This window comes from Bombus flavifrons, chromosome 14 (assembly GCF_040668555.2).
Source record: "Bombus flavifrons isolate JBK064 chromosome 14, iyBomFlav1_principal, whole genome shotgun sequence".
Lineage (NCBI taxonomy): Eukaryota > Metazoa > Arthropoda > Insecta > Hymenoptera > Apidae > Bombus > Bombus flavifrons.
This window is the reverse complement of record NC_138455.1, coordinates 9,313,423-9,333,631: the sequence shown is the minus strand read 5'-3', so window position 1 is coordinate 9,333,631 and position 20,209 is coordinate 9,313,423. Positions and strand designations below refer to the sequence as shown.

Here is a 20,209-nt window from a genome sequence, read left to right as displayed (position 1 = left end):
TAACGCGAATACTTTATACGAATTATTTTCGAAAAGATTAATTTATAAAGATAGTCTGAAAAGGATTTTTATATTTAAAAACTTTTTGGGGAGGTGGGAAAGAAAATAAAGAAGAATAGTGTTCTGAATGTAACATTTTATTTTCTAATGTCATTACACGTATATTGAATGAAATTTAAAGTGTAATACCTTTAACCCTTTTACATACGTGCAAAAATAGAATCGTTCTATTTTTGAATGAACATTACTGGTAGGAATGTATCGTTGAACTTATCTAAATAAAAATCGTGGTCGGTGCTTCGGTATCGATGTCGATGATTATCATCCTATATGTGTATGCAATTACAATTCTTTGGAAGAACGACAGAATTTTTAAGTTACGTGAAATCTCGCCACATCACGAAGGAAAAAGCCTGAATTTGCCTCTCGAATGTCATCGTTGATTGTTCGACGTGTATACTTGCATTCTTCCAGCAATTTCATCGGAGAGAAAGAGAAAATTAATGTAAGTACGAAGTATGAAACGAATGTTACTCTCGTATATTTATTATGTACAATTCACTGCGTATCTATATTTCATATGCACGTCGCTTCGCGTATAAAATAAAGATGAATAACTTAATTAAGAAACGTGAGGATTTAATCCTTTTCTTTTTTTAACGGGACGAGGAGAATATGCGTAGAGTTTGAAGAAAGAATAAGATATATATTTATATATATATATCGGGATACGATTAAACTTATGATACAGTCTTCTGATCTGGTGTCGATAACACACAGTTTTCGTATTTAAATACGTTCCATTTGCAGTTCGCGTAGCAAGTGCACCTCTGGTTTGCATTTCGTAAACATCTCATATAATATAATATTAAATTAATTATTAACTGCGATACCCCAGCCCTCAAGAAGTGTACGGTGAAGCTTATTCTTCAAATAATCGTATCTATCACGCTTTATAGGATCGAAATATACATGCTACACCCTTTTTATGTGTACTTATATGTATAATATTACAAACAAATTGTTTATCTCAACGAGTTACTTACAATTTATCTACTATATTTCCGTAAATAGCATCTTTTGCGTACAGTAATACGAAGTTATAAATCATATCTTGTGAAGTTAAAGCTACAATATATATCTTTTATAATATATATTTAATAATAATAATAATAATAATATATCTTTTGTGTCGTTTCGTCGATTAATATAATCACTATTTACAAACTTCTCTCTCTTTCTCTCTTACTATCGGCAACATGAATAATAACTGTAAAACTCTTATAATAGATTCTGCTTATAAATAGATAAATCTTAAATATCATTCAATCGATAAAAACTCTTGAAAAATCACCTAAAAACGATGGATGACGGTGTGCAGTTGACTGTAACTGGCGAAATGATGGATGAGAATAAATCCAATTAGTGAAGTTTATGATGATCTTCACACGAGATATCAATGAGTAAAAAGCATAGTTGTATTACAGGTGAGACTTCGATGACTCAACATCAAAGACACGCGAGGACAGGAGGAAAATATAGAAGAATAATTCGAAAAACTACCCTTAAAACGTAAAACTATGGACTCGCGAATTAAATTTTCCTAACCGTGTGACTATTAAAAAATACCGGCTGACTACCCCAGTCATGCTGGTCGATCGGATCCTTATTAACCCATAGAAAATATTCACGCAGGAAAACAATTAAAAAGTATGAAACAAGCTCTCGAATTCTCTATTCTTCTTTACATACATCTCTCATTGGGAGGAGATCACTCTGATCTGTATCGAGCCCTTCACGACTTCTCATTTGCTAGAGTTTGATACGGCTAACTAGAAGGCAATGAATGTACGGTTCAAAATAATTTTGAGGATCCTGCGAGAGTTTCAATAATCATTGGTAATAAATAGAAATGTTCATTCACAGCTTCATTCATCGTTAGCCTCCTATTATTATTAAAGACATAAGAGTTTTTAACGTGTCAGTCGTTCATAAATCCTTTAATTGTTTCGAATAACGCACAAAGAATTTTCGGTGGTCCATTCTTTTCATGGTCTCTGACTCTTTCTTCTAAGATCTCCAGGAAGTACCATATCAAATATAGATCGGATCGCAAAGGGTCACGACAAAAATGATAGAAAAATATAGTGTAGCGAGACTGTCTCTCCTCCTACTGTTCCTGAGGCACCTTTACAAGAACCGTTCTCGTGCCTTCCGAATCAGAGATGTTAATCTTCAGCTCGTTGGTCAACATCTCGAGCTTGTCCACCACCTTGGCGTTCTTCTGCCCACCTGGATTCGGTGGGGGCCAAACGTCGTCCAACGGAGGTTCAATGTACTTCCTGTTCGGTTTTATCGTGACATCCTGTTTTCCGCAGAGCGTCCCTCCGATGTGATCGGAAGACGAGACGCATTTCGGCGGTGGTTCCGTATCCATGCGAGGACGTTTGTAGAGGGGTGGCTGAATCGTCGGGCTGTAATCGTGATCCAGAAGGCCCTCGACCTCCTGCAGCAACTCCTCGCTATATTGCTGCAGTTCCTCGTCCATCAACTGTTTCGTGTACAGTAACGTTCGAGAACGACCTGAAACAAATGTTAGTTCGAATATAAGTATTATAGAAATAGAGCTTTGGGATTAGAAATTTTATAATAACGAATATTATAAAAATAGAGCTGTGAAATTAGATACTGATCGTGTGGAAATAAGGATGATAGATTTTAGTAAAAATATCGTGAAATAGATCGAGTAGAATTTCCAAAATTTCGCGATTCTACGTTTGGCATTTTCTATATACTTGTCTTCAAACTACAAGTATCGTATTTATAAGATTGCCATTATCATTCGCGCAAAGTATCGTAAATAAAAACTTGTGACGCGGTTAACCATGAACATTGCATCCTCAATATGATGATTAGACAACTCGGTCTGTGTCTGGTTTCGTAATCAAAGCGAGCAACTGGTTACGAGTCACTTCACGTAGGAGCGAACGGTCCTAAGGTACTGGTCTCTGAATTTTAACGAAGGTCAATGACATCGTAAGGTTCTCGTTATACTGAGTAAAAAATCAAGAGTTACTACGCCAATGAATCGCGGGCGAAAGTCAGGTAAAGAAGAATTTCGTTTATTCGAACTTTATAATTTATCTGACAGGAAAAAATGACACAATCTCAGGTAACACCCAAGATACAATCGAGATAATGCGATGTGAAGCGAAAACAATAGAGTGAACGGCCGTGTTGGGAAAGTAGTTAAAAGAAGATTACAGTTCAATGAGAAAGATCGGCCAGTTCAGGCATCGAGAAAGGATCCGAGCTTTCCCGTCCTCGTTTAGAAAGTAGCTGAGCAACTTCTCGATTTCCTGCTCTGGTTTCACCATTCCGCAGTTAATATCGATACCATACCAATTGATTTCGAAATCATCGTGTTTGTCACTTTATCAGGATTTATCGTAAATTTCTGATAAAAACTCACTCGTGAGCTGATCAAGATTTTATATACTTCCTTAGATGATAATTTAATAAGTAATAATACAAGTGATTTACGAGGTTGCAAGTTGTAGATTGTAGATTTCTATCGCATAATTTTTACAATTTTAGCAACAAGTCAATAATATTCTAACTTGGGAAGCTTTTACAAAAATCCAAGTGATAATCAAATTTTAAGACTAATAACAGTATTGTAAAATTTTAATCGCGTAAGACAGTGTTGAGCGAAAAAATGTCGAATTGTTCAGAAGAATAAGAACAAGAGTAATTTACGCGTCAACTTGATGACTCGAGATCATCGAACGAACATTTATCAGCTCGATAGCTTCAGTGTGCCGTAGAGCGAAGGATATTGAGTAAATTCGTTTCGTAATCTGAAATACCGCTGATAACAATAATATATCGTCTCGCTATGTTTTCGAGGTGTAACTTCAAGTGTATTCTGCTGTTCTAGCATACGATGATACAGCAACGCGCCCTAAAAATGAAATTATTCAGAGAATTATTCGAATCAAATAATATCGACAAGTAAATGAACGATTTAAAAGAAGAATTAAAAGAGAACACAGTAACATTAAAAAATTGTTTAGATGTTCTTTACGCTTCGAACAGATATCAGAATTACAAACTAGATATTACGTAAAATATATTCACCTAACACGATTCAATTATCTGGGGTTACTTAATCGTATCTCATGATAATGAGTTCTTGCTCATACATGCTTGCCGTTTCGTCTTTCTTCTACGTGTTCGAATTGTCAATAATTAATAGGAATCGGTATTAATATCATTTATGATAAGTACGTTGTTTAAATTAATGTCAGTCGTTTATTAATGCTTGCTCGTCATGATCCTTGCTCGCAACATTGGCCAAGGGCATTGTTAAAACAGACATAAAAAACTTCTTTGGAAAACAAATTTGCAAATCTACTTTCAGATAAATCGAACGAAATGATTTTATTCTCGAAGGAACTTTTCGACGTCATTGAAACAGCGTGATATTGCCACGAGAATATAGAATGTGGAAGAAGAGAAAAGAGAATGAGCTTCTTCTTCGCCGTTTCGTTTTCCACGCCGGTAAGAAGCCAGTCGACCGTACGAGGCCAAGATGCAACAAACCTGATGCAGCACGTGAAAGCAACGCCGAGGAAAAAATCAAATATTTAAGAGGGTTGTGCCTTTCACGATCTCATGGAGTTCAATGTTCTCCAAGCTGGCCCGTGCTATCAAATCCATTCAATCTGTGTGTAACCGCTAATATAACGGTTCGAAAAGGTCGAACAAATATGCTGGTACCATTCACGTTTATTTTTGATATAAAAGCTGGTAGCTCGTGCGCGTAGAAACGATAAAACGCAAGATCCATGAAATTTTCTAATCTATATGATATCCAAGCACTCGATCAGTTATTATTTTGTGAGATCTTGGAATCAAAATAAATATATTGACATGTACGGTAGGTATTAAAAAAAAATAATCACGATTGATTTTTCGTTGAAGATTCTTTCAAAGTATTGGATCGTTCTATTCGAGAGAGCTAAATTTAAGAGAGCGGCTAATTTTATGAATTTTTCTCATGGACGGAGTAAAAGTAATAGAAATCTTGAAAATGTTCCTAAAGTGATTTGAAAGCCCTCAAATCCTTCAAATATCTAAACAAACTTGGTACAAGTAGCTATAACAAAATATCATCGACACGATTAATTACTAGGAATTGCTCAAATATTAGGGTATTTTTTACACAATATTTTCGTTATTAAATATCTGCTCCATTTATTAAAATGTTCAATATACAAGTAAAATAAAGATATAGTATACAAAAATTCATGAAAACGTTCAATAAATTTGTCCATGCAAATCGTTTAATTTGTCCATCGTGCAACAGGGTCAATTCCATAACAAAAACTATTCTTTCAAATTCGTATGAATCATGACACGATGCGACTCTTCGTTAGTCATAGATGAAAGAAATATACGAAACTTACCCGCTAGCGGCGGCATTTTCTCTGGCTGTTCCTGCTCTTGTGCGAGTTCGTTGTTGGAATTGGAGTGTGGCCGTAGATTCGGCACAGCGACGAGAGCCAACGAGAGCAACAAGACCATCAGACAAGTGGCAGGCTGGGCGCTCTTGTTGCCTTTTTGCAACAGAGCCTGCAGCCTCTTTAGTTGCCCGGCCAGGCTCTGATTCTGCGACTGTAGAGCCTTAATGCGTTTCAAAAGCGTCATGTTCTCCTCGGTGCACTGCTTCACACGATCCTCCAATCCGTCCACGTACTCCTTTTTCCTCTTTCGCGAGTCCTGCGCAGAGATCTTGTTGCGAATCTTACGTCTGATCCTCTTGAGCTCGCGCTCCTCGTGCTTCGTCAGCGGATAATGAGTAGGCAGCGTGATTCCTTCTTTTTGGAGCAGACGCTTCTCCTCGGCGTTCAGTTTTAGCCTCGGGTACGGAGAATCCGACTCCGAGATCTCGTCGCTCGAATTGCAACCCTTCTCGCTGCTCGAATCTTCTTGTTTGATGTTCATCTGCAGATCAGGCAGAAAAAGGAAATGTAAACATATGAAAATCACAGGTTCAGGTTGATAAAGTTTTATAGTGATCAGTGATATAGCTATTAAAAGGATATTTTAATATTATAATAAGTAGTATTTTTACAGCTACGAAGAAGATGGACGAATATATGTTTAGATGCAAAATCAAATTGGATAATTTTTATAGTATGAGATTAATCGACGACGTGCTGGCTTTTAAAACTGATTCTCTGTAAAGGATGATAAATGTAATTTATCGTGTTCTTCCCCTGTATTCTTCTCATGTAGTTATCTATAATTACGCAATTGAAGTCTGAGAGTGAAAGTTTATAAAAGTTCTATTCAGATTCTATCAATTATAAGTCGATCAAGGTTTTGTTTTTATTTCTCTCAAGAAAAAAATTTATAACGATCTATAATCTAAAGTTATAATTAGAACGTAGACGAGTTTTATCCACGATTCAAGTTAGATACCTGAACTGGTTTGTTAATGATATTAGCTTGGTTGATCTTGAATCCTTTGAGATTCCTAGCTTGCGAAGCATTGATGATCTTGATAGTTCGTACTTCCTTCATGTCTTTCAGGCTCACCGGCAATAGAATCGATCTTGGATTACCAGAACCCATTGGCGTGACGCGTATCAATTGTCTAATATTCCGTTTCCCATTGCACGTGATATTACGGACGTTTATCGTGTTACTTTCTGCAGATGCGACGTGAATTTGTTGTTGCTTCGGCGCTTTTTCTGAAACGAAGGGTTTTATTTCTCGCTATATTTGTCGTTATTTTCAACGTGACCTTATTTCACTTAGAAAGAGAACGTTATCAGGTATTTTTAGAGCCACTATCTCATCGAGTTTGTCAACTTCAAATACATATTCCGATAACCGCCCAAACATCTGTTCAAATCATGCGCCAGTTTCGAATCTGTTGAACTTTAGCTTTCACAAATGGATGAGCAAGAAGAGAAAATGTGTTTTCATGCTGAGAACGAGAGAAAATCGCGTTTGCGACAGCACAGGCGTAGTAGTACGTATCCAATGTTACAAAATCCTAACAGAGCTCACTGTTTTCGAGATATTTTGATTTAAGAGTTTGCAAACTTCTGCCAGATAGTTGCATGACGTATCAGGTGCTCTGGATCCGTATTCGTACATTCATACAATTTTCTTCCCTTTTTCCATTGCAAACAATTTTCATCTTATCTTGCATTAATCTTAAGGTCGACGATTTATTTTAAATACATGCACGTTCCCTTGATCCATATATATGTCGGAGAAGGTTGGAATTTAGAGTTAGGGGCGTGAAACGAATCTTCGTTTGGATTACACAGTGTCGTTATGCAATAGAGAAGACATTGACTAGTGCAAATGCGATTATTATAGGATTTGACAAGTAACCGTGGTAATTAGATACTCGAGAAACTAATGACAATGATCCTAGGTTCAACAACGAATCCGCGGTCAACGGGATGATGGATGAACATGCTCACAAAATATAACTCGGACTTCTTGTTAAAACGTGGAATATCCACCGAGCGTGCAGACGCTAAATAACTCGCTAATACGACCTCACGAGAGAATGACTTTCCGTCGCGATGATGCTGCAGAGGAAAACTATGATGGGGTGTGTCTAAGGACACGAGATCCTTGGATTCGTCGAGGATAGCCTTCGTTCAGAAGGTGAGGGAAATTGGCGTTGCTGCTAATTGATCAATCTCCATATCGGTGGTTAGAAAAAGATGCTAGCCGCCCTCGAGGGAAAGTTGCTAGTGGGAGACGCCGTTCGTTCCTATCTTCTCCTAGCTTCTCGTAGCTGGGACGAAGATTGTTTGTCTGTCTGAAGGACTTTAGCCAACTAAATCTTAAGATTTATAACGGGCCCTCAGGCTAGCCGAACATGTACTGCGGAGACGCATCGACATCTGGCAATCATCTTACTCGAAGAATAGGGTCTGCGTGTGGCGAGCCACGGGACAGAAACCGTTGGAATGTTTACTGTCGCGTGCCGTCACAAATATTTCTTTTAAGGAGAGCTATAGAATTACTCCATATCTTTGTTAGACAAAGCGTCCATCCCGTGACCGCGGCTACGTTCGGCGACTGGTTGTCGCCTCGAGCCCAAGCTCATTATCACTAATCTCGAACAAATACAATCGGATCGAATGACGACAATTGTTTAATTACGCCTATAATAGAATCTAGATTACGGTGTTAAGGGATTTTCCAAAAGGATGTTCCAAAGGGAAGACTCCGATGTCCTTTCATCTCCGACATATAGAACTCGACATCCACTGACTCATCCATGAGGTAAGCATGTCCAAAATCAGAAATTATGTACCTCCTATGCGCGAACAATACCAGCATTTCTCTTTTATTTATTTATAATTTTTTTCATTAAAAAATGTATTCCTATTGTTCATATAAAACAGATACAGGATTTCTGGTTTTGGTCACGTTTAACTCACGCATGATGAGTCAGTGCACGATGTGTGCTGTTTGTTAATATTATTTTATACAATTATATCATTATGTACCCCATGTAATCGTACTAGTATGGAAGCACAGTGTGTTTTCTCAGGCTGCAAATGTATTATCCTTTAACCAATGTTGAATATATCTCAGACTTAAAAACAATTTCATGTTATTCTTACCTAAATCGAGAACCGGTTGCTCCGTCACAATGGTCGTGTTAGCATCCGCCAAGGTGTTTGTCGGGTTCACTACAGCCACGAGGGTGTGTTCCACGTCCATTTCCTCGGCGACATCCGTGGCAGGTGATCCAATGTTAGAACTAACCACCGACCTAACAGGACTGTCCACGCTGGCCATCGATTGAATAGGGCTGCCCAAAGAATCGAAATCCATGACATCCTGTGGACTACTCATTTCAGAGTTGCTGATCTCCAGTTGATCCTCCTCGATTGGTAGAAGCGGGCTTAGTTGTTGCTCGCAAGAGAGACTCAATGCACTTGAAAGTCCGCTGTCCGACGATGAAGACGGGATCGCGTCCAGATCATTGTCGATCAGATTGAACTGATTATCCTCCAGCTTGAAAATGGAGTCCAGGAAGTCGTCCGGGTTGGTTGGCCATTCTTCCGCCTTGAAAAGCAAACGGAGAACAGAATGGAAATTATTTTGATGCGTTTGACGCGTAAGTTCGAGCTGTAATATAGGCGAGATTGTAAATTAGTTACACAGTTTGTGAGTGCCGAATACTCAGGATGTCTGCTGAAGGCTTTCTATCGATAAAATGCGATTCTCTTTGTTGTAATTATCGCTGCAAGGGAAATACTTTTCGGACTTTATAGATACATGGTTGAATTATTATCCTGGTTTTTTACTATGTGAAATCTTGTAAAATAAGCGAAGCATGTTTTCTTTCTTATTTGAAATACATAGTTCTTATATTCGAAGTATTTAAGAGAGGCAAGACCATACATTGTATCGTGTCTTATGATCCGCAGCTGCGTCATGTGTCGTAGAATGTGTAGTAGAACAAAGTAGCGACTCGTGCTATTTTATTTGTAAGTAGAAGAAGCTGAAAATATTAATGACTGCTTCAAACTGGTGGAACGAGGAAGAGGAATTATGATGCAAAATACACATATACTTTTATTTCAATATACCGCATAAAGTACGATTTTATACATCATATTCATATACATGATATACATCAGATATATTATATATCATATGTTATAAAATATAAGTACGTATAATATGCACAGTATAACTTATTGAGGTCAATCTCCTTCATTTGTTTTTCAATGTCGAAAGTTTATTTGATGTTGCATGCAGAGAACCGAGAATGCATTCAGTTTGTTTTTAATGGTACTTTTACTTTGTTGCATCGCAGCTGCACTCGTCTGTACGCCTATGGCGTTCCATTTAGATCAGATTATTGATCCGATGGATCTGCCCACGATAAAACGATCAGAGGCGGCTCTTAAGCTTGATGTAAGCGAGCCATATACTACAAATTCACTGCAGTTTCGCCATGGTGACGCATTACAATTCAGCAAATTTAACTTTTTAGCTGTGTGACACACATGACTATAGTTCATAGTAATCGAATTCCATAGTGGAATTGCATTCCGTATCGCTGGATTGCACCAGTCTTCGTATTTCAAAGAGTTGAATGACACATTCGTGTGTATTGCAACGTTAATGATTAAACCGCAGAATTTCAACCAAATTCATATTCTTGAGAATATAATCGAAAAAGTAGAACATCAGTAGAAAGCCGCTGTATCTACCAAGTATTATAAAACCATACCTTGAATATTCTACAGGATGGTTGATACAAGCGGAAAGGAGGTGATTCTACACGAAAAAAGAAGTCGAAAATATAGAATAACAATTTTTCGTTTGAGGCTTTGTTTTCGAGAAAATCGACTTTGAATTTTCGCTCGGTACGCCTACACTTTATCACGTCTCGTTATAACGGATTTCACTGTAGATTTTTAAAAAAATTAAAAAAAAAAATTAAAAAAATAACGTCAATCGAGACAACGATCTACAGTGAGATCCGTTATAACGAGACGTGATAAAGTGCACGCGTACCGAGCGAAAATTCAAAGTCGATTTTCTCGAAAACAAAGCCTCAAACGAAAAATTGTTATTCTATATTTTCGACTTCTTTTTTCGCGTAGAATCACCCCCTTTCCGCTTGTACCACCAGTTACCAACCACCCTGTATATATCTTTTCGTATTATGCGCATTCTGTGCAATGTTGCACCTTCAAATTTCCTGCGAATGTGTGAAAATCCGCAGTCTGTCGACGGCGCAGTGCACACGAGTATAGAAACTGCACGATGTGGATCGTGTAAAATCGCAGCAATTCACGTCTCTAATAATCTACATAGAGCCTTATGTTCTCAATAGCGGAATAGATGGTGTCTATTGCATCGTTAGAGGTATAAGATCCGGCATATACCAGCGAAGTGACATCATAGCGATGTCGCATCGCGCGATCCCCGTATACTCGATGTGCATTGCATTAGAAATGTAAATGCACCGAATCGTACAACTCTGTCGTACAAAATCGTATAAAAACGTGGTCCATGTCAGAAATTCTACAGGTGCAATTAACAGTGTTCAATTCCTAGAATGCTATTTGTCATCGATGATGATCGATGGCCGATGTTACTACAGTTTTTAGAATGACTAAGATAAGATTCCATGGGCTAACGAATGTTCAACAACGCGAATAATCTACGTAACACTACCAGGATAAAATACGCAAATACGATATAATATTTCGCAAAAATGAAAAATTTTCGTGCAGTATGTTTCAATCTTCCCAGGCTCCCAGGGCAAAATCTGTAAAATTCGTGTGGTAATCAACGTGTTAAAGAAACGGGAGAAAATTGCTTCGTTCATTAAATATTACAGAGAGACTATGCTTTGGATATTTTGTATATTTTTGCAAACCATGTGCATTTTGTACATTTTAAAATTTCCTCTAAATGTGTAAAAGTTCACAGCCTATCGATGTACTACGGAAAGTATAAAGCTATTGAATCTCGCACAGCGTTACTCATGCGAAATCACGACGTTGTATCGTTCATCTGCGTCGAACCTTAAAGTTCTCGTTCAGCATGGAAATAACAGACTTTGTTAATGCGTGCTCCACTTATTGTTAGATGTCTGGATGAAAGTTAGCTTAATCGGTTTAGCGAAGCTTGAAAAGTGGCCGTTCGCGTGGCGCTTGTCGCGCGAATCAAGCGTTTGGCCAATGCCGGCTAACCTAGTTTTCTAGTAGCATATGAGGAATGGTAAATATAGTCAAGTAGCGTGGAACACTGGTGCGCTTGAATTTTAGAATTCCGCTGGTGAACTTTTAGAATCGTAACTAAAAAGGAAATAGAAAGGGAAACGGGACTTTAGAAAAGGGAAACTTCTCTGATTCTGCGTCGTCGTACACCAACTACATTTTATATGAAAAACTGCTTAACATGTTTTTATTGATAGGATTTTTATTGTCATACAAAATTATTTTCATACAAAATCTACATATTATACAATGTATGTGATACTGGATATATCTTGTGATACATTCTGAAAGAATTTAAAAATAAAGCGTGAGCTAACGCAAAAGGTTCCTCTGTTTATCTGAATTTCCCTGGGACGTCTTCCTGTCTGTTCACATTTAGCAGATCTCGATTTTATATCCCAAATAAAAAAAAAAAAAAAAAAACAAAGATAAAAATTAAACGAAAGCCGAAGAAAATCGAGAAATGTTTTCTTACGTTTATACAAACTACTTCTTATTCACAAATTGGTAAGGTTATTACGTGAACCAATTACGCAAATGTAGAAACACTTGTGCATACCGCAAGTGGCTCCTGTCTCTTTGTTTCCTTCGAAATTAAGGAGCCAGAATTTTTTAGACTATTCACAAGAAGTCCCGTAAGGTAACGGTACTCTTCGTTCGAAGGTCGCTGGCCATGACGAGTAGGTTCCCATTCTCGTTCCGATTCAATGCATAAAGATACTTAGTACTTATTTGTGTCTCTAGCAACGTTATAAATTAGTTCGAAACATAATACGGGCTATTTGCGTAAATACTCGCAGTTAAAGAAGGAATTAACGTTAAATATTCTATAAGTTCATCTGAATTAATTGATCTATCATACGTAATAATCATTGTGTACACAAGGAAATATCGTTTTTATATCGAGTTGTAAAGCAGAAATAGAATGCATAATTAAATATCGAGAAGGTATCAGACATTTCAATATGGCGGCTGCTGCAGCAGCACGTGCATCAGGCTATACCATATGTTACAAAAAGTTTCGTGGTTATGTAATAACGACAAGTACGTACGTTCTCTCATTAATCGATGAAAACAGAAAAAACGTGTTTTATATTTGTAGATCGAGTAACTTTCCAGCTTAGAAAAGCTTCAGAGAAGAAACAAATAAGGAAAGCCAATAATGAATTGTTATCTTGATTCTTTTATATGGTAAATCACTCGATCGCTGATTACATGTGCTTTAATAACCCTTCTAATTGTTACATACTATCTCCATATACGTATTTTAAGTACAATTATCATTAAGTGGAAACGATGAAGAATGATGATCCGGAATTATCTTGCGACAGGTGCGTGTGCATGTTGACACGTGGGTCGCGTACTCCATATGTTAACAGGAATGAACGTGTACAACGCTCGAATAACGGGAGTTATTGGTTAATCGTGTTCGTAACTTACATCAGCTACCGTAAACATTCGTGCCATTATATGAATTGTCGTCCTTTGAGGTTGAACTCTCTGTACGGATCGCTTAGTGGCTAGTTGAGCATAATTGAATGTAATGAAAGCAAAGGATAGTTAGTCCGTAGTCTCGTTAGTTGAACGGCGAATTGAAGACGCGATGAAAGTGGCACAAATCGCGGTGAAGCGTGCATACCATTGCTTTTCGAGCGTGTCCAAGTTTTTCTCCTCTCGCACAACGGTATTCATGGTAAACACATTTTTTGGCATTTCGCCGAAAAAGAGTATGGAAAGATTAAGTTGTCGCTAGACAAATTGTGTTTAAGAAGTTTATTGTTTAATATACTCCCATCTGTTTGTACAACAAAACGTGAACAGTTGCGCGTGCCGGTTTCTCGATATTTTGAATATTCACCGATAGCATTGCGTAAAACATGAGTCGATGTTTGAAAAGGTTTCGCTAGCCTTGGGAATTATTCTACGTATTAGCATTCTCGATAACCAGCCGCGCCAGAGTTCAACTTCCCTAGTTAGTGATTAAACATCTTGGATTTTCCTTCAGAAACTAATCCACGAGATGTATCCATTTCCGTGATTTAAGGTTTTCATTACATAAAGAACTATTTACAGAGTATTTAACTATTATAGAGTGGAATAAACTATTCCAGAAACAGGGAAAGGCGATGTTAATAAGCCAGTCATATAATACAACTTGTCTTTTCTGCCGATGAACGATTATCTCTGTATGATCATTCCGCGAAAAATACTCCGAAGATACAGTTCGTTGAAATCCCTTCGAAGAATTCCTACGATCGTGGTTACGATCGCGTGTAAAAGGAAACTGGTTTCCTTCGAGCGAAAGAAGAACCCGTTTGAAAGCGAGCGGGCTTCTAAGGAAAAAACCTAGCCAAATGATGAAAATGAGATAAAATCATGCATCGGAGACTTACCGCGATGGCGTCGTCGCTGTAGCTCTGATCTATGAAAGGCTCGTCCTTAACGTCGACTTTTAAAAACGCGTCTTCCCGCGGGAAGAGGAAATCCATCAGGGTGGCATCCGTCGACGACATCTCGACAACGCTTGTCGATTACTATACGGCACAAAGATATCGTACACCTTGCGTGTATACGTATGTATGTGTCTGTATGTATTTATTGCACAGAATGCACCGCAACCACTACGTTCCCATGAAAAACACCGTTTGTGCACTGCACCGAGGTTACACTCGAACACGATAAAGTGCACCAGTCGACTAACGGAGTAAAAGAGTCTGTCACTCGTCACAGACAGACGGACGTTTGGCCTCCTCGCCCCACCCTGAGGCTCGTGCTGCAGCCAGAGAGCGAGAGAGACCGGTTTTTCAAAGCTGGTTGCTCTCCTTCACTCAAACATTTGCTTCACTTAGATCACTCACGACGCTCCTTGGAGCATGCCGAGCAATTCGTATGATCTTACGCCAGCTCCTGTACACTTGCACCGCAAGGAATTGTTTATTTTGTTCGAAGATACCGCAGATGCTCGATCCACGGCCGGGTATTGTCAATTGAACTGCCAGCGTGGCATTAAGTGCGTCACGTAAGGCCTATAACTTCACTACTACGCGATTGGTTACGAAGCTTCTCACTGGCGACAGGCGATAGGTGGAGACAAGATCCGCAGTACCGGCGTTCACTCGCGTTTCGAACGTTGAAAATTACACTTTGATGAGAGAAATTTGAAATTTGTTCGAAGATCGTGTTTACAGACCTAAAAATACAGTCTCTTCAGTGTTTAGAATGTTTGTGAATGGAAGTTAAACGAGGAGGAAAATATTTGTCATATTTATTGGTCAACCCCATGAATTTAAAAGTAATGATGTCACAAACACTTTTTATGTTTACCTTAAAATTTATTATTGTCTATATCATCTTCAGGTAAATGAACTTAAGGAAGTAAGACATTTGTTTCTTGAGAACAGGACGTTGATCGTGTACTTATACAATAATGTCAAAAAATTGACAAAAGTGGAAGCAATAATACTGTTGTCTTTGATGTTGCATCAGACTGGTCGATTTAACTATCTGAAAATGCGTGACGCATTTCATGCAGATTGTTAAGTCATCTATTAGAATTAGAGAATGGTCATCGAAAATTACTTTCGCTTATAGTAGACAAAAGAAGTGAAAATAATTGTTTTACTTCTCTTTGTATAGACAGGTGTCTGTAAAAAATATTTTAAGGATTTTCCTGAATAATTATTGAAATCCAAGTTTCAATCTGAAGAATCAAATCTTCTGATCTTATTTCTATTTTATACGTTGTTTGTTATTACTTGGAAGTATCGGGTTTAGAAAGTACAGATAGTGGAATATTTAAAGTAAAAAGCATCTCTTTGCCATAAGCGAATAATGTCTTATCACCAGTTTTAGGTGTTTTTGTTGTAAAAAATATCAGGTATACGTAGAATCACGTCATTATTAGGATTAGGATCTCTGTAAAATATTATATAATAAAAAAGTTACTACTCAGTGTTTAATATCTTTTTAAATATTTCTTATGAAATATACACGTACGTGAATGTAAGCATAATAGAATAGTCCAATTGCTATAAGAAGTCCTATCACGTTTACAAAATTCCATCCTTTCCATGCATAAAATGGATCAAATGCCAGTGCTCTTCTTGTACAAACTCCCATTCTCCCAGAGATTTAAATCCTGACAAATAATACTTGTATGTGTAACCTAATGTTTGTAATTATTGTAAAACATAACTGTGTATTGTAGTTAATGATCTTTACAGATTTGTCAATTTTAAATGAGTCGAAAAGTGAGGGGGGGGATGTTCACGTTAGGGGATATACTCAAACGATAGTATGTCTCATAAGTATTTTTTATTGCAAGAGACGGAAAATTTTATTAAGTGAATTTAATAAGTTGTCTATTGATACTAGATAGTTTGACATTTACAAAAATATATGAAAGTATATAAATATATCGATTATTTTGATGTGAGCTGAATCACGTCTGAGTAATTTCTAACAACTACACAATATGGCGCTGATCATGGACGCCGTACGAGGATCGCAGTCTGAAAATGGATTGAAAATATGTCAGTTGTGGTAGTTTATTAATAAATTAAATTTTTTGAAATGAAGTAAGTAAAATGATTTAGATAGTTACTCTTACTTGAGTAAAAATTACTTTACGTTTTTATGTTTTTGAGGTTATACATTCAGTCATTGAGATAATTTTGTATACATCTATTTTAATGAATGAAAAGTAATTTTTGTGACAACAGAGACAACTAATAACGTTGCAGATGATGTTTAAATAGGAGGAATTATGTGTAACCTCCTAACATCAGCCATGGAGACTAAAGTAACTAGCAAGACTAGTAGTTTGAAAGCTCTGTTGCTACGTGCATGGAGGGAACGTTGGAGTGATTTACAATGGGGTATTAATATCAAAACTGTAAGCAGTCTGTTAATTACTTAAATACTTATTATATATACGTCACAGAAATACTTTGTTTCATCATTTTTAGATTTTACCAAGAGGTGTTAGCGGAGATGTATATAATTTAGCAGACTGTATATTACAGCAGGCACTAGTAGGACTTGGACCAAATCAATTAGTACTTTCGTATTTGAAACATTCTTTAAGTTCTCAGGTATATATCATTTATCAATATTTTGCTATTATCTTTTTAAAATAATATTTACATGTATAAATTTTCAGTTGGTCTCCTACGCGGCTGTGTTACAACGAATAAGTAAATACGATGCCTTTCACAAGCCCCATTGTATCTTAAGCCTTCTAGAATTTTTAGAGTCTATTCAAGTAGGAATAACGTGCCGTGGTAAACCAGAGGAGGACCTTTTGGCTGCTGCAGTATTATCCATAGTACATTGGTTGTTACAGTGTTATTTGCATACTTTAACAAAAATGCCACAAAACAATCCATTGACGCCACAACCAACAGAATTGATGGACAAACCTGCCAGTATATTGAAGCAGATGCTTAGCTCTGATTTCCTTTGTGCTATGATGTATTTAGCCAAGTATGATGACAAAGATTTGTACATAGAGGTTGTAAAGAAGTGTCAAGAGATTGAAGCACTGTTAAAAACTAGTAGTCTCAAGTCTTCTGTTCCTATAGAGGAATCTCTAAAAAAATTGTGCAATTTGGAAGTTGACTGTGTAACACTATCTCCTGAAATGTCACAAATGGAATCTATAACTCATTGCCTGCAACCTTTGTTTGCAGTGCAGGTGTTGCTAAACCCTAGTACAGAGACATCCGTATTCGTTAATCAAATGCTTATGGTCCAAAGACTTAAAAATTATACAAACGCGAGACTGTATTGTGAGATAATTCGTGCGTGTTTAATGTGTCTGCACAATGTTACTAGCACGTTTAAAGAATCGCAATGGGGCGCTTTCACTTTTCTAAAAGTGCCCCTTATTTTGAAGGAATTACACGTGGCGCACACGAATGGAGACGATAAATTGGAATATTCACAAGATATTTTAGACGCCTTCGAATTACTACTCCAATTTACTCCGCTTCTCGACATAGTGGACACTGCATGTTCTTGTAACAGCATAGAGTGTTTGTTAAATGCCCTGCAGAAAGTCAACTTAGTTACAGAAAAGCTAACGAAACAATTAAGTGGCAGAAGGGAAGGCGTTACCGCGACGTTACAGAAATTAGAATCATCCACGTCCACACCCTCCATTCCTAAAGTAATTGTACGTGCTGAGCCAACTTTATCTGGAATCTTGAAAACCCTCAATGCAGATTATACAAAAATTCACGAGGCGCTACTTAGTATGTTATACCAAGTTTTGACTGGAAAGAGCTTCGAATTGATGCTAGCGGTAGCTACCGTCGAAGGAAAATTGAAAACTTTTGTTACCAAATTAATTAAGTTCAATGAATGCAGCAAGCAAATAAGTGAACCTGTTCCACCAAAGACAGCAGCAACTAGAGCGATGTTGTTCGATATATCGTTCCTTATGTTGTGTTCTATAGTGCAAACTTATGGATCTGATGTAAGCTTTGATTGTTATATAATATACATATTATACTTACATATTACGCTACATATTACACACTTTTATTACTCACTTTACCATAAATTAATGAATTATATTTTTCCAGGCTGTTTTAGAGGAAGGAGAAGGAGACTCCTTTTTTGAACAGTGGGTACGTGAGTGTATGCCCGAACGAAACCAACCAAAGTCGCCCCAAAAAATGTTACAAAATATCGACCCTGCAAGGGTGGATGCATTGTTAGCGCAAATCAATTCTCCAGAAACGGATTTGAAATCTAGTAATATAAAGTGGCATATCGCGTGTCAATCGGCTATGGGGGCTGTGAAAGAGCTTCTTTGTGCGTGGGAAAGCGACGTACTTGGAGCTAGTGACGTTAAAAGAGCTCTAGATGGTTTGCGTGCAACTGCCTGTTGTTTACCAGTTTGTGCAGCAGCTTGGCTTTGTGCATATATGAGTATTACTCACCAAGATGCACTCTTGAAACCTCTGAACATGGTACAGCATTTCTTAACTCCGCTTCCTGGAGATGAAATGCAGGAAAATCTTAAGGAGCGGTTAGTACAGATATGAGAAATTTTTACGGTTACTTAAGATTGTTAAAATTAAAGTTTATATTTTAGATCGAGTTTGATGTCACAAATCATTCGTAAAATGCAATATGATGTTCATCCCCCTACACAATCGAAAACGAAGGTGCTTTCAATGTCTCATAGGTATCATCTTAAAGCTTCTTTAATTGCTGTTGGTTTTATTTTTATATTTTCTATTTTATGTTACATCTTTACATGTGCGTTTTTGTTAGTATTATATCAAGGCAACCTATATTGGAGCAATTAGAAACTGTGTGGGGGAATATAAATCAGCGAGGATGGATAAATATCCAGGCGACACAATCTTTGGAATCTTTGTTAAATACTGGTGGCTCCTTATGGTTCGTGACGAATATCGTGAAAGAAGTGTTGAAATATCGTTATCAAGAGGAGTTGGACCAAGCAGTAGATTTAGCGTTCGCCATTTTTCATCTCGACATCGAGAACTGTACCTTAGATCTCATTAACCATATCATTCCACAATATTTATATAACTCTTTACAGTAAGTTTTACTTACCTTAAATTTTCACAACAATTTTTGATAAGTTCGTTTATAGCTCGATAACTCTATTGATTTAAAACAAATCCCTTTCAGGAGCGAAGAACTTGTAGAACCACAATCCTCAGTGTTAGCGAAATTATGCGTGTACTGTATATTTTCTACGTTAGAATACAACAATTCGAATCCTTCTCGTGGGAACAGTAAAAAACGAGTCCGCCGAGACCTAGATGCAGATGAACTGGACGCTCTTGGCGTGCCAGCAAACAAAATTTTAAGATTAAATGAGACAGGAGATTCTAAACCTATATTCGGTTCGCAAAGTCCGCAAGCTCAGGGTTCTACTAATGGTCAAAAATCGGTTGTGTTAAGGGATCCTCTTCTCTCAGCGTTAAATGCTTTGTTCACAATATTCACGTTTCTAGCTGGCAGAGATGGTGAAGTATCTCAGCAGACTCATTTTATACTTCAATTTTTACGTCTGATGGTACAATGTGGAAAAGATAGAACACGTATCGTGTTACAGGGAATGCCACAAACATTGGTGAGTTTTTATACATATATGTTTATTTTTTTATTTTATAGCAGTGGGTGAAAAATGAGATTTTTATTTTTGTTGGTTTGTTTAAGGTACCTTGCCTTTTGAAAGCATTACCCGAATTGTTTACGACTGATATTCTGCTAAGATTTTATGATATTCAAACAGCGGTTGGGAGAAAAGCAACTGCTCGTGACTTATGTATGCTAAGAAATATCAATCTGAAACCTTCAAAATAATCTTAAGATAGTGAGATATCAATTGTATAATTATTTTCAAATACATGAATTTAATAGGAACTTGA

The 20,209-nt window shown here is 37.2% G+C and overlaps 2 protein-coding genes and 1 long non-coding RNA gene across 7 annotated transcripts in view; 1 reads left to right on the top strand and 2 right to left on the bottom strand.

The window, feature by feature from the left end:
* MED24 (mediator complex subunit 24) overlaps positions 1 to 20,200 on the top strand; it is a 98,177-nt gene extending 77,977 nt beyond the window's left edge. For 3 of the 5 annotated variants that reach the window (XM_069127131.1, XM_069127134.1, XM_069127133.1), the window contains 8 exons: positions 16,538 to 16,689; positions 16,763 to 16,888; positions 16,957 to 18,273; positions 18,383 to 18,831; positions 18,898 to 18,990; positions 19,080 to 19,370; positions 19,464 to 19,911; positions 19,998 to 20,200. In XM_069127131.1, the coding sequence (XP_068983232.1) occupies positions 16,561 to 16,689; positions 16,763 to 16,888; positions 16,957 to 18,273; positions 18,383 to 18,831; positions 18,898 to 18,990; positions 19,080 to 19,370; positions 19,464 to 19,911; positions 19,998 to 20,144 (3,000 nt within the window). In that variant the 5' untranslated portion in view covers positions 16,538 to 16,560 and the 3' untranslated portion in view covers positions 20,145 to 20,200. Of the gene's footprint in view, positions 1 to 15,775; positions 16,373 to 16,441; positions 16,690 to 16,762; positions 16,889 to 16,956; positions 18,274 to 18,382; positions 18,832 to 18,897; positions 18,991 to 19,079; positions 19,371 to 19,463; positions 19,912 to 19,997 lie in introns of those variants that run through there. The other 2 variants (XM_069127130.1, XM_069127129.1) reach the window with 2 other exon arrangements.
* LOC138186871 (uncharacterized) lies at positions 120 to 14,815 on the bottom strand. The gene is made up of 5 exons (XM_069127135.1): positions 14,189 to 14,815; positions 8,670 to 9,117; positions 6,490 to 6,761; positions 5,472 to 6,009; positions 120 to 2,583 (listed from the first exon to the last, which is right to left on the bottom strand). Exons 1-5 carry the CDS (start codon positions 14,306 to 14,308, stop codon positions 2,171 to 2,173), a joined length of 1,791 nt encoding a protein of 596 aa, XP_068983236.1. The 5' UTR covers positions 14,309 to 14,815; the 3' UTR covers positions 120 to 2,170.
* LOC138186878 (uncharacterized) lies at positions 15,662 to 15,927 on the bottom strand. The gene is made up of 2 exons (XR_011175028.1): positions 15,792 to 15,927; positions 15,662 to 15,710 (listed from the first exon to the last, which is right to left on the bottom strand). It is a non-coding gene; the product is annotated as an uncharacterized LOC138186878 (long non-coding RNA).
* Positions 20,201 to 20,209: the final 9 nt, after the last annotated feature.

What these genes read in the sequence shown, in the direction of transcription:
- LOC138186871 (XM_069127135.1), bottom strand. Translation starts at nt 14,308, where the DNA reads ATGTCGTCGACGGATGCCACCCTGATGGATTTCCTCTTCCCGCGGGAA. An exon ending in TCATTAACAAACCAGTTCAG is followed by an intron (nt 6,010 to 6,489) that starts GTATCTAACTTG and finishes CCTGATCTGCAG; the next exon opens with ATGAACATCAAACAAGAAGA. An exon ending in GAAAATGCCGCCGCTAGCGG is followed by an intron (nt 2,584 to 5,471) that starts GTAAGTTTCGTA and finishes CATTTGTTTCAG; the next exon opens with GTCGTTCTCGAACGTTACTG.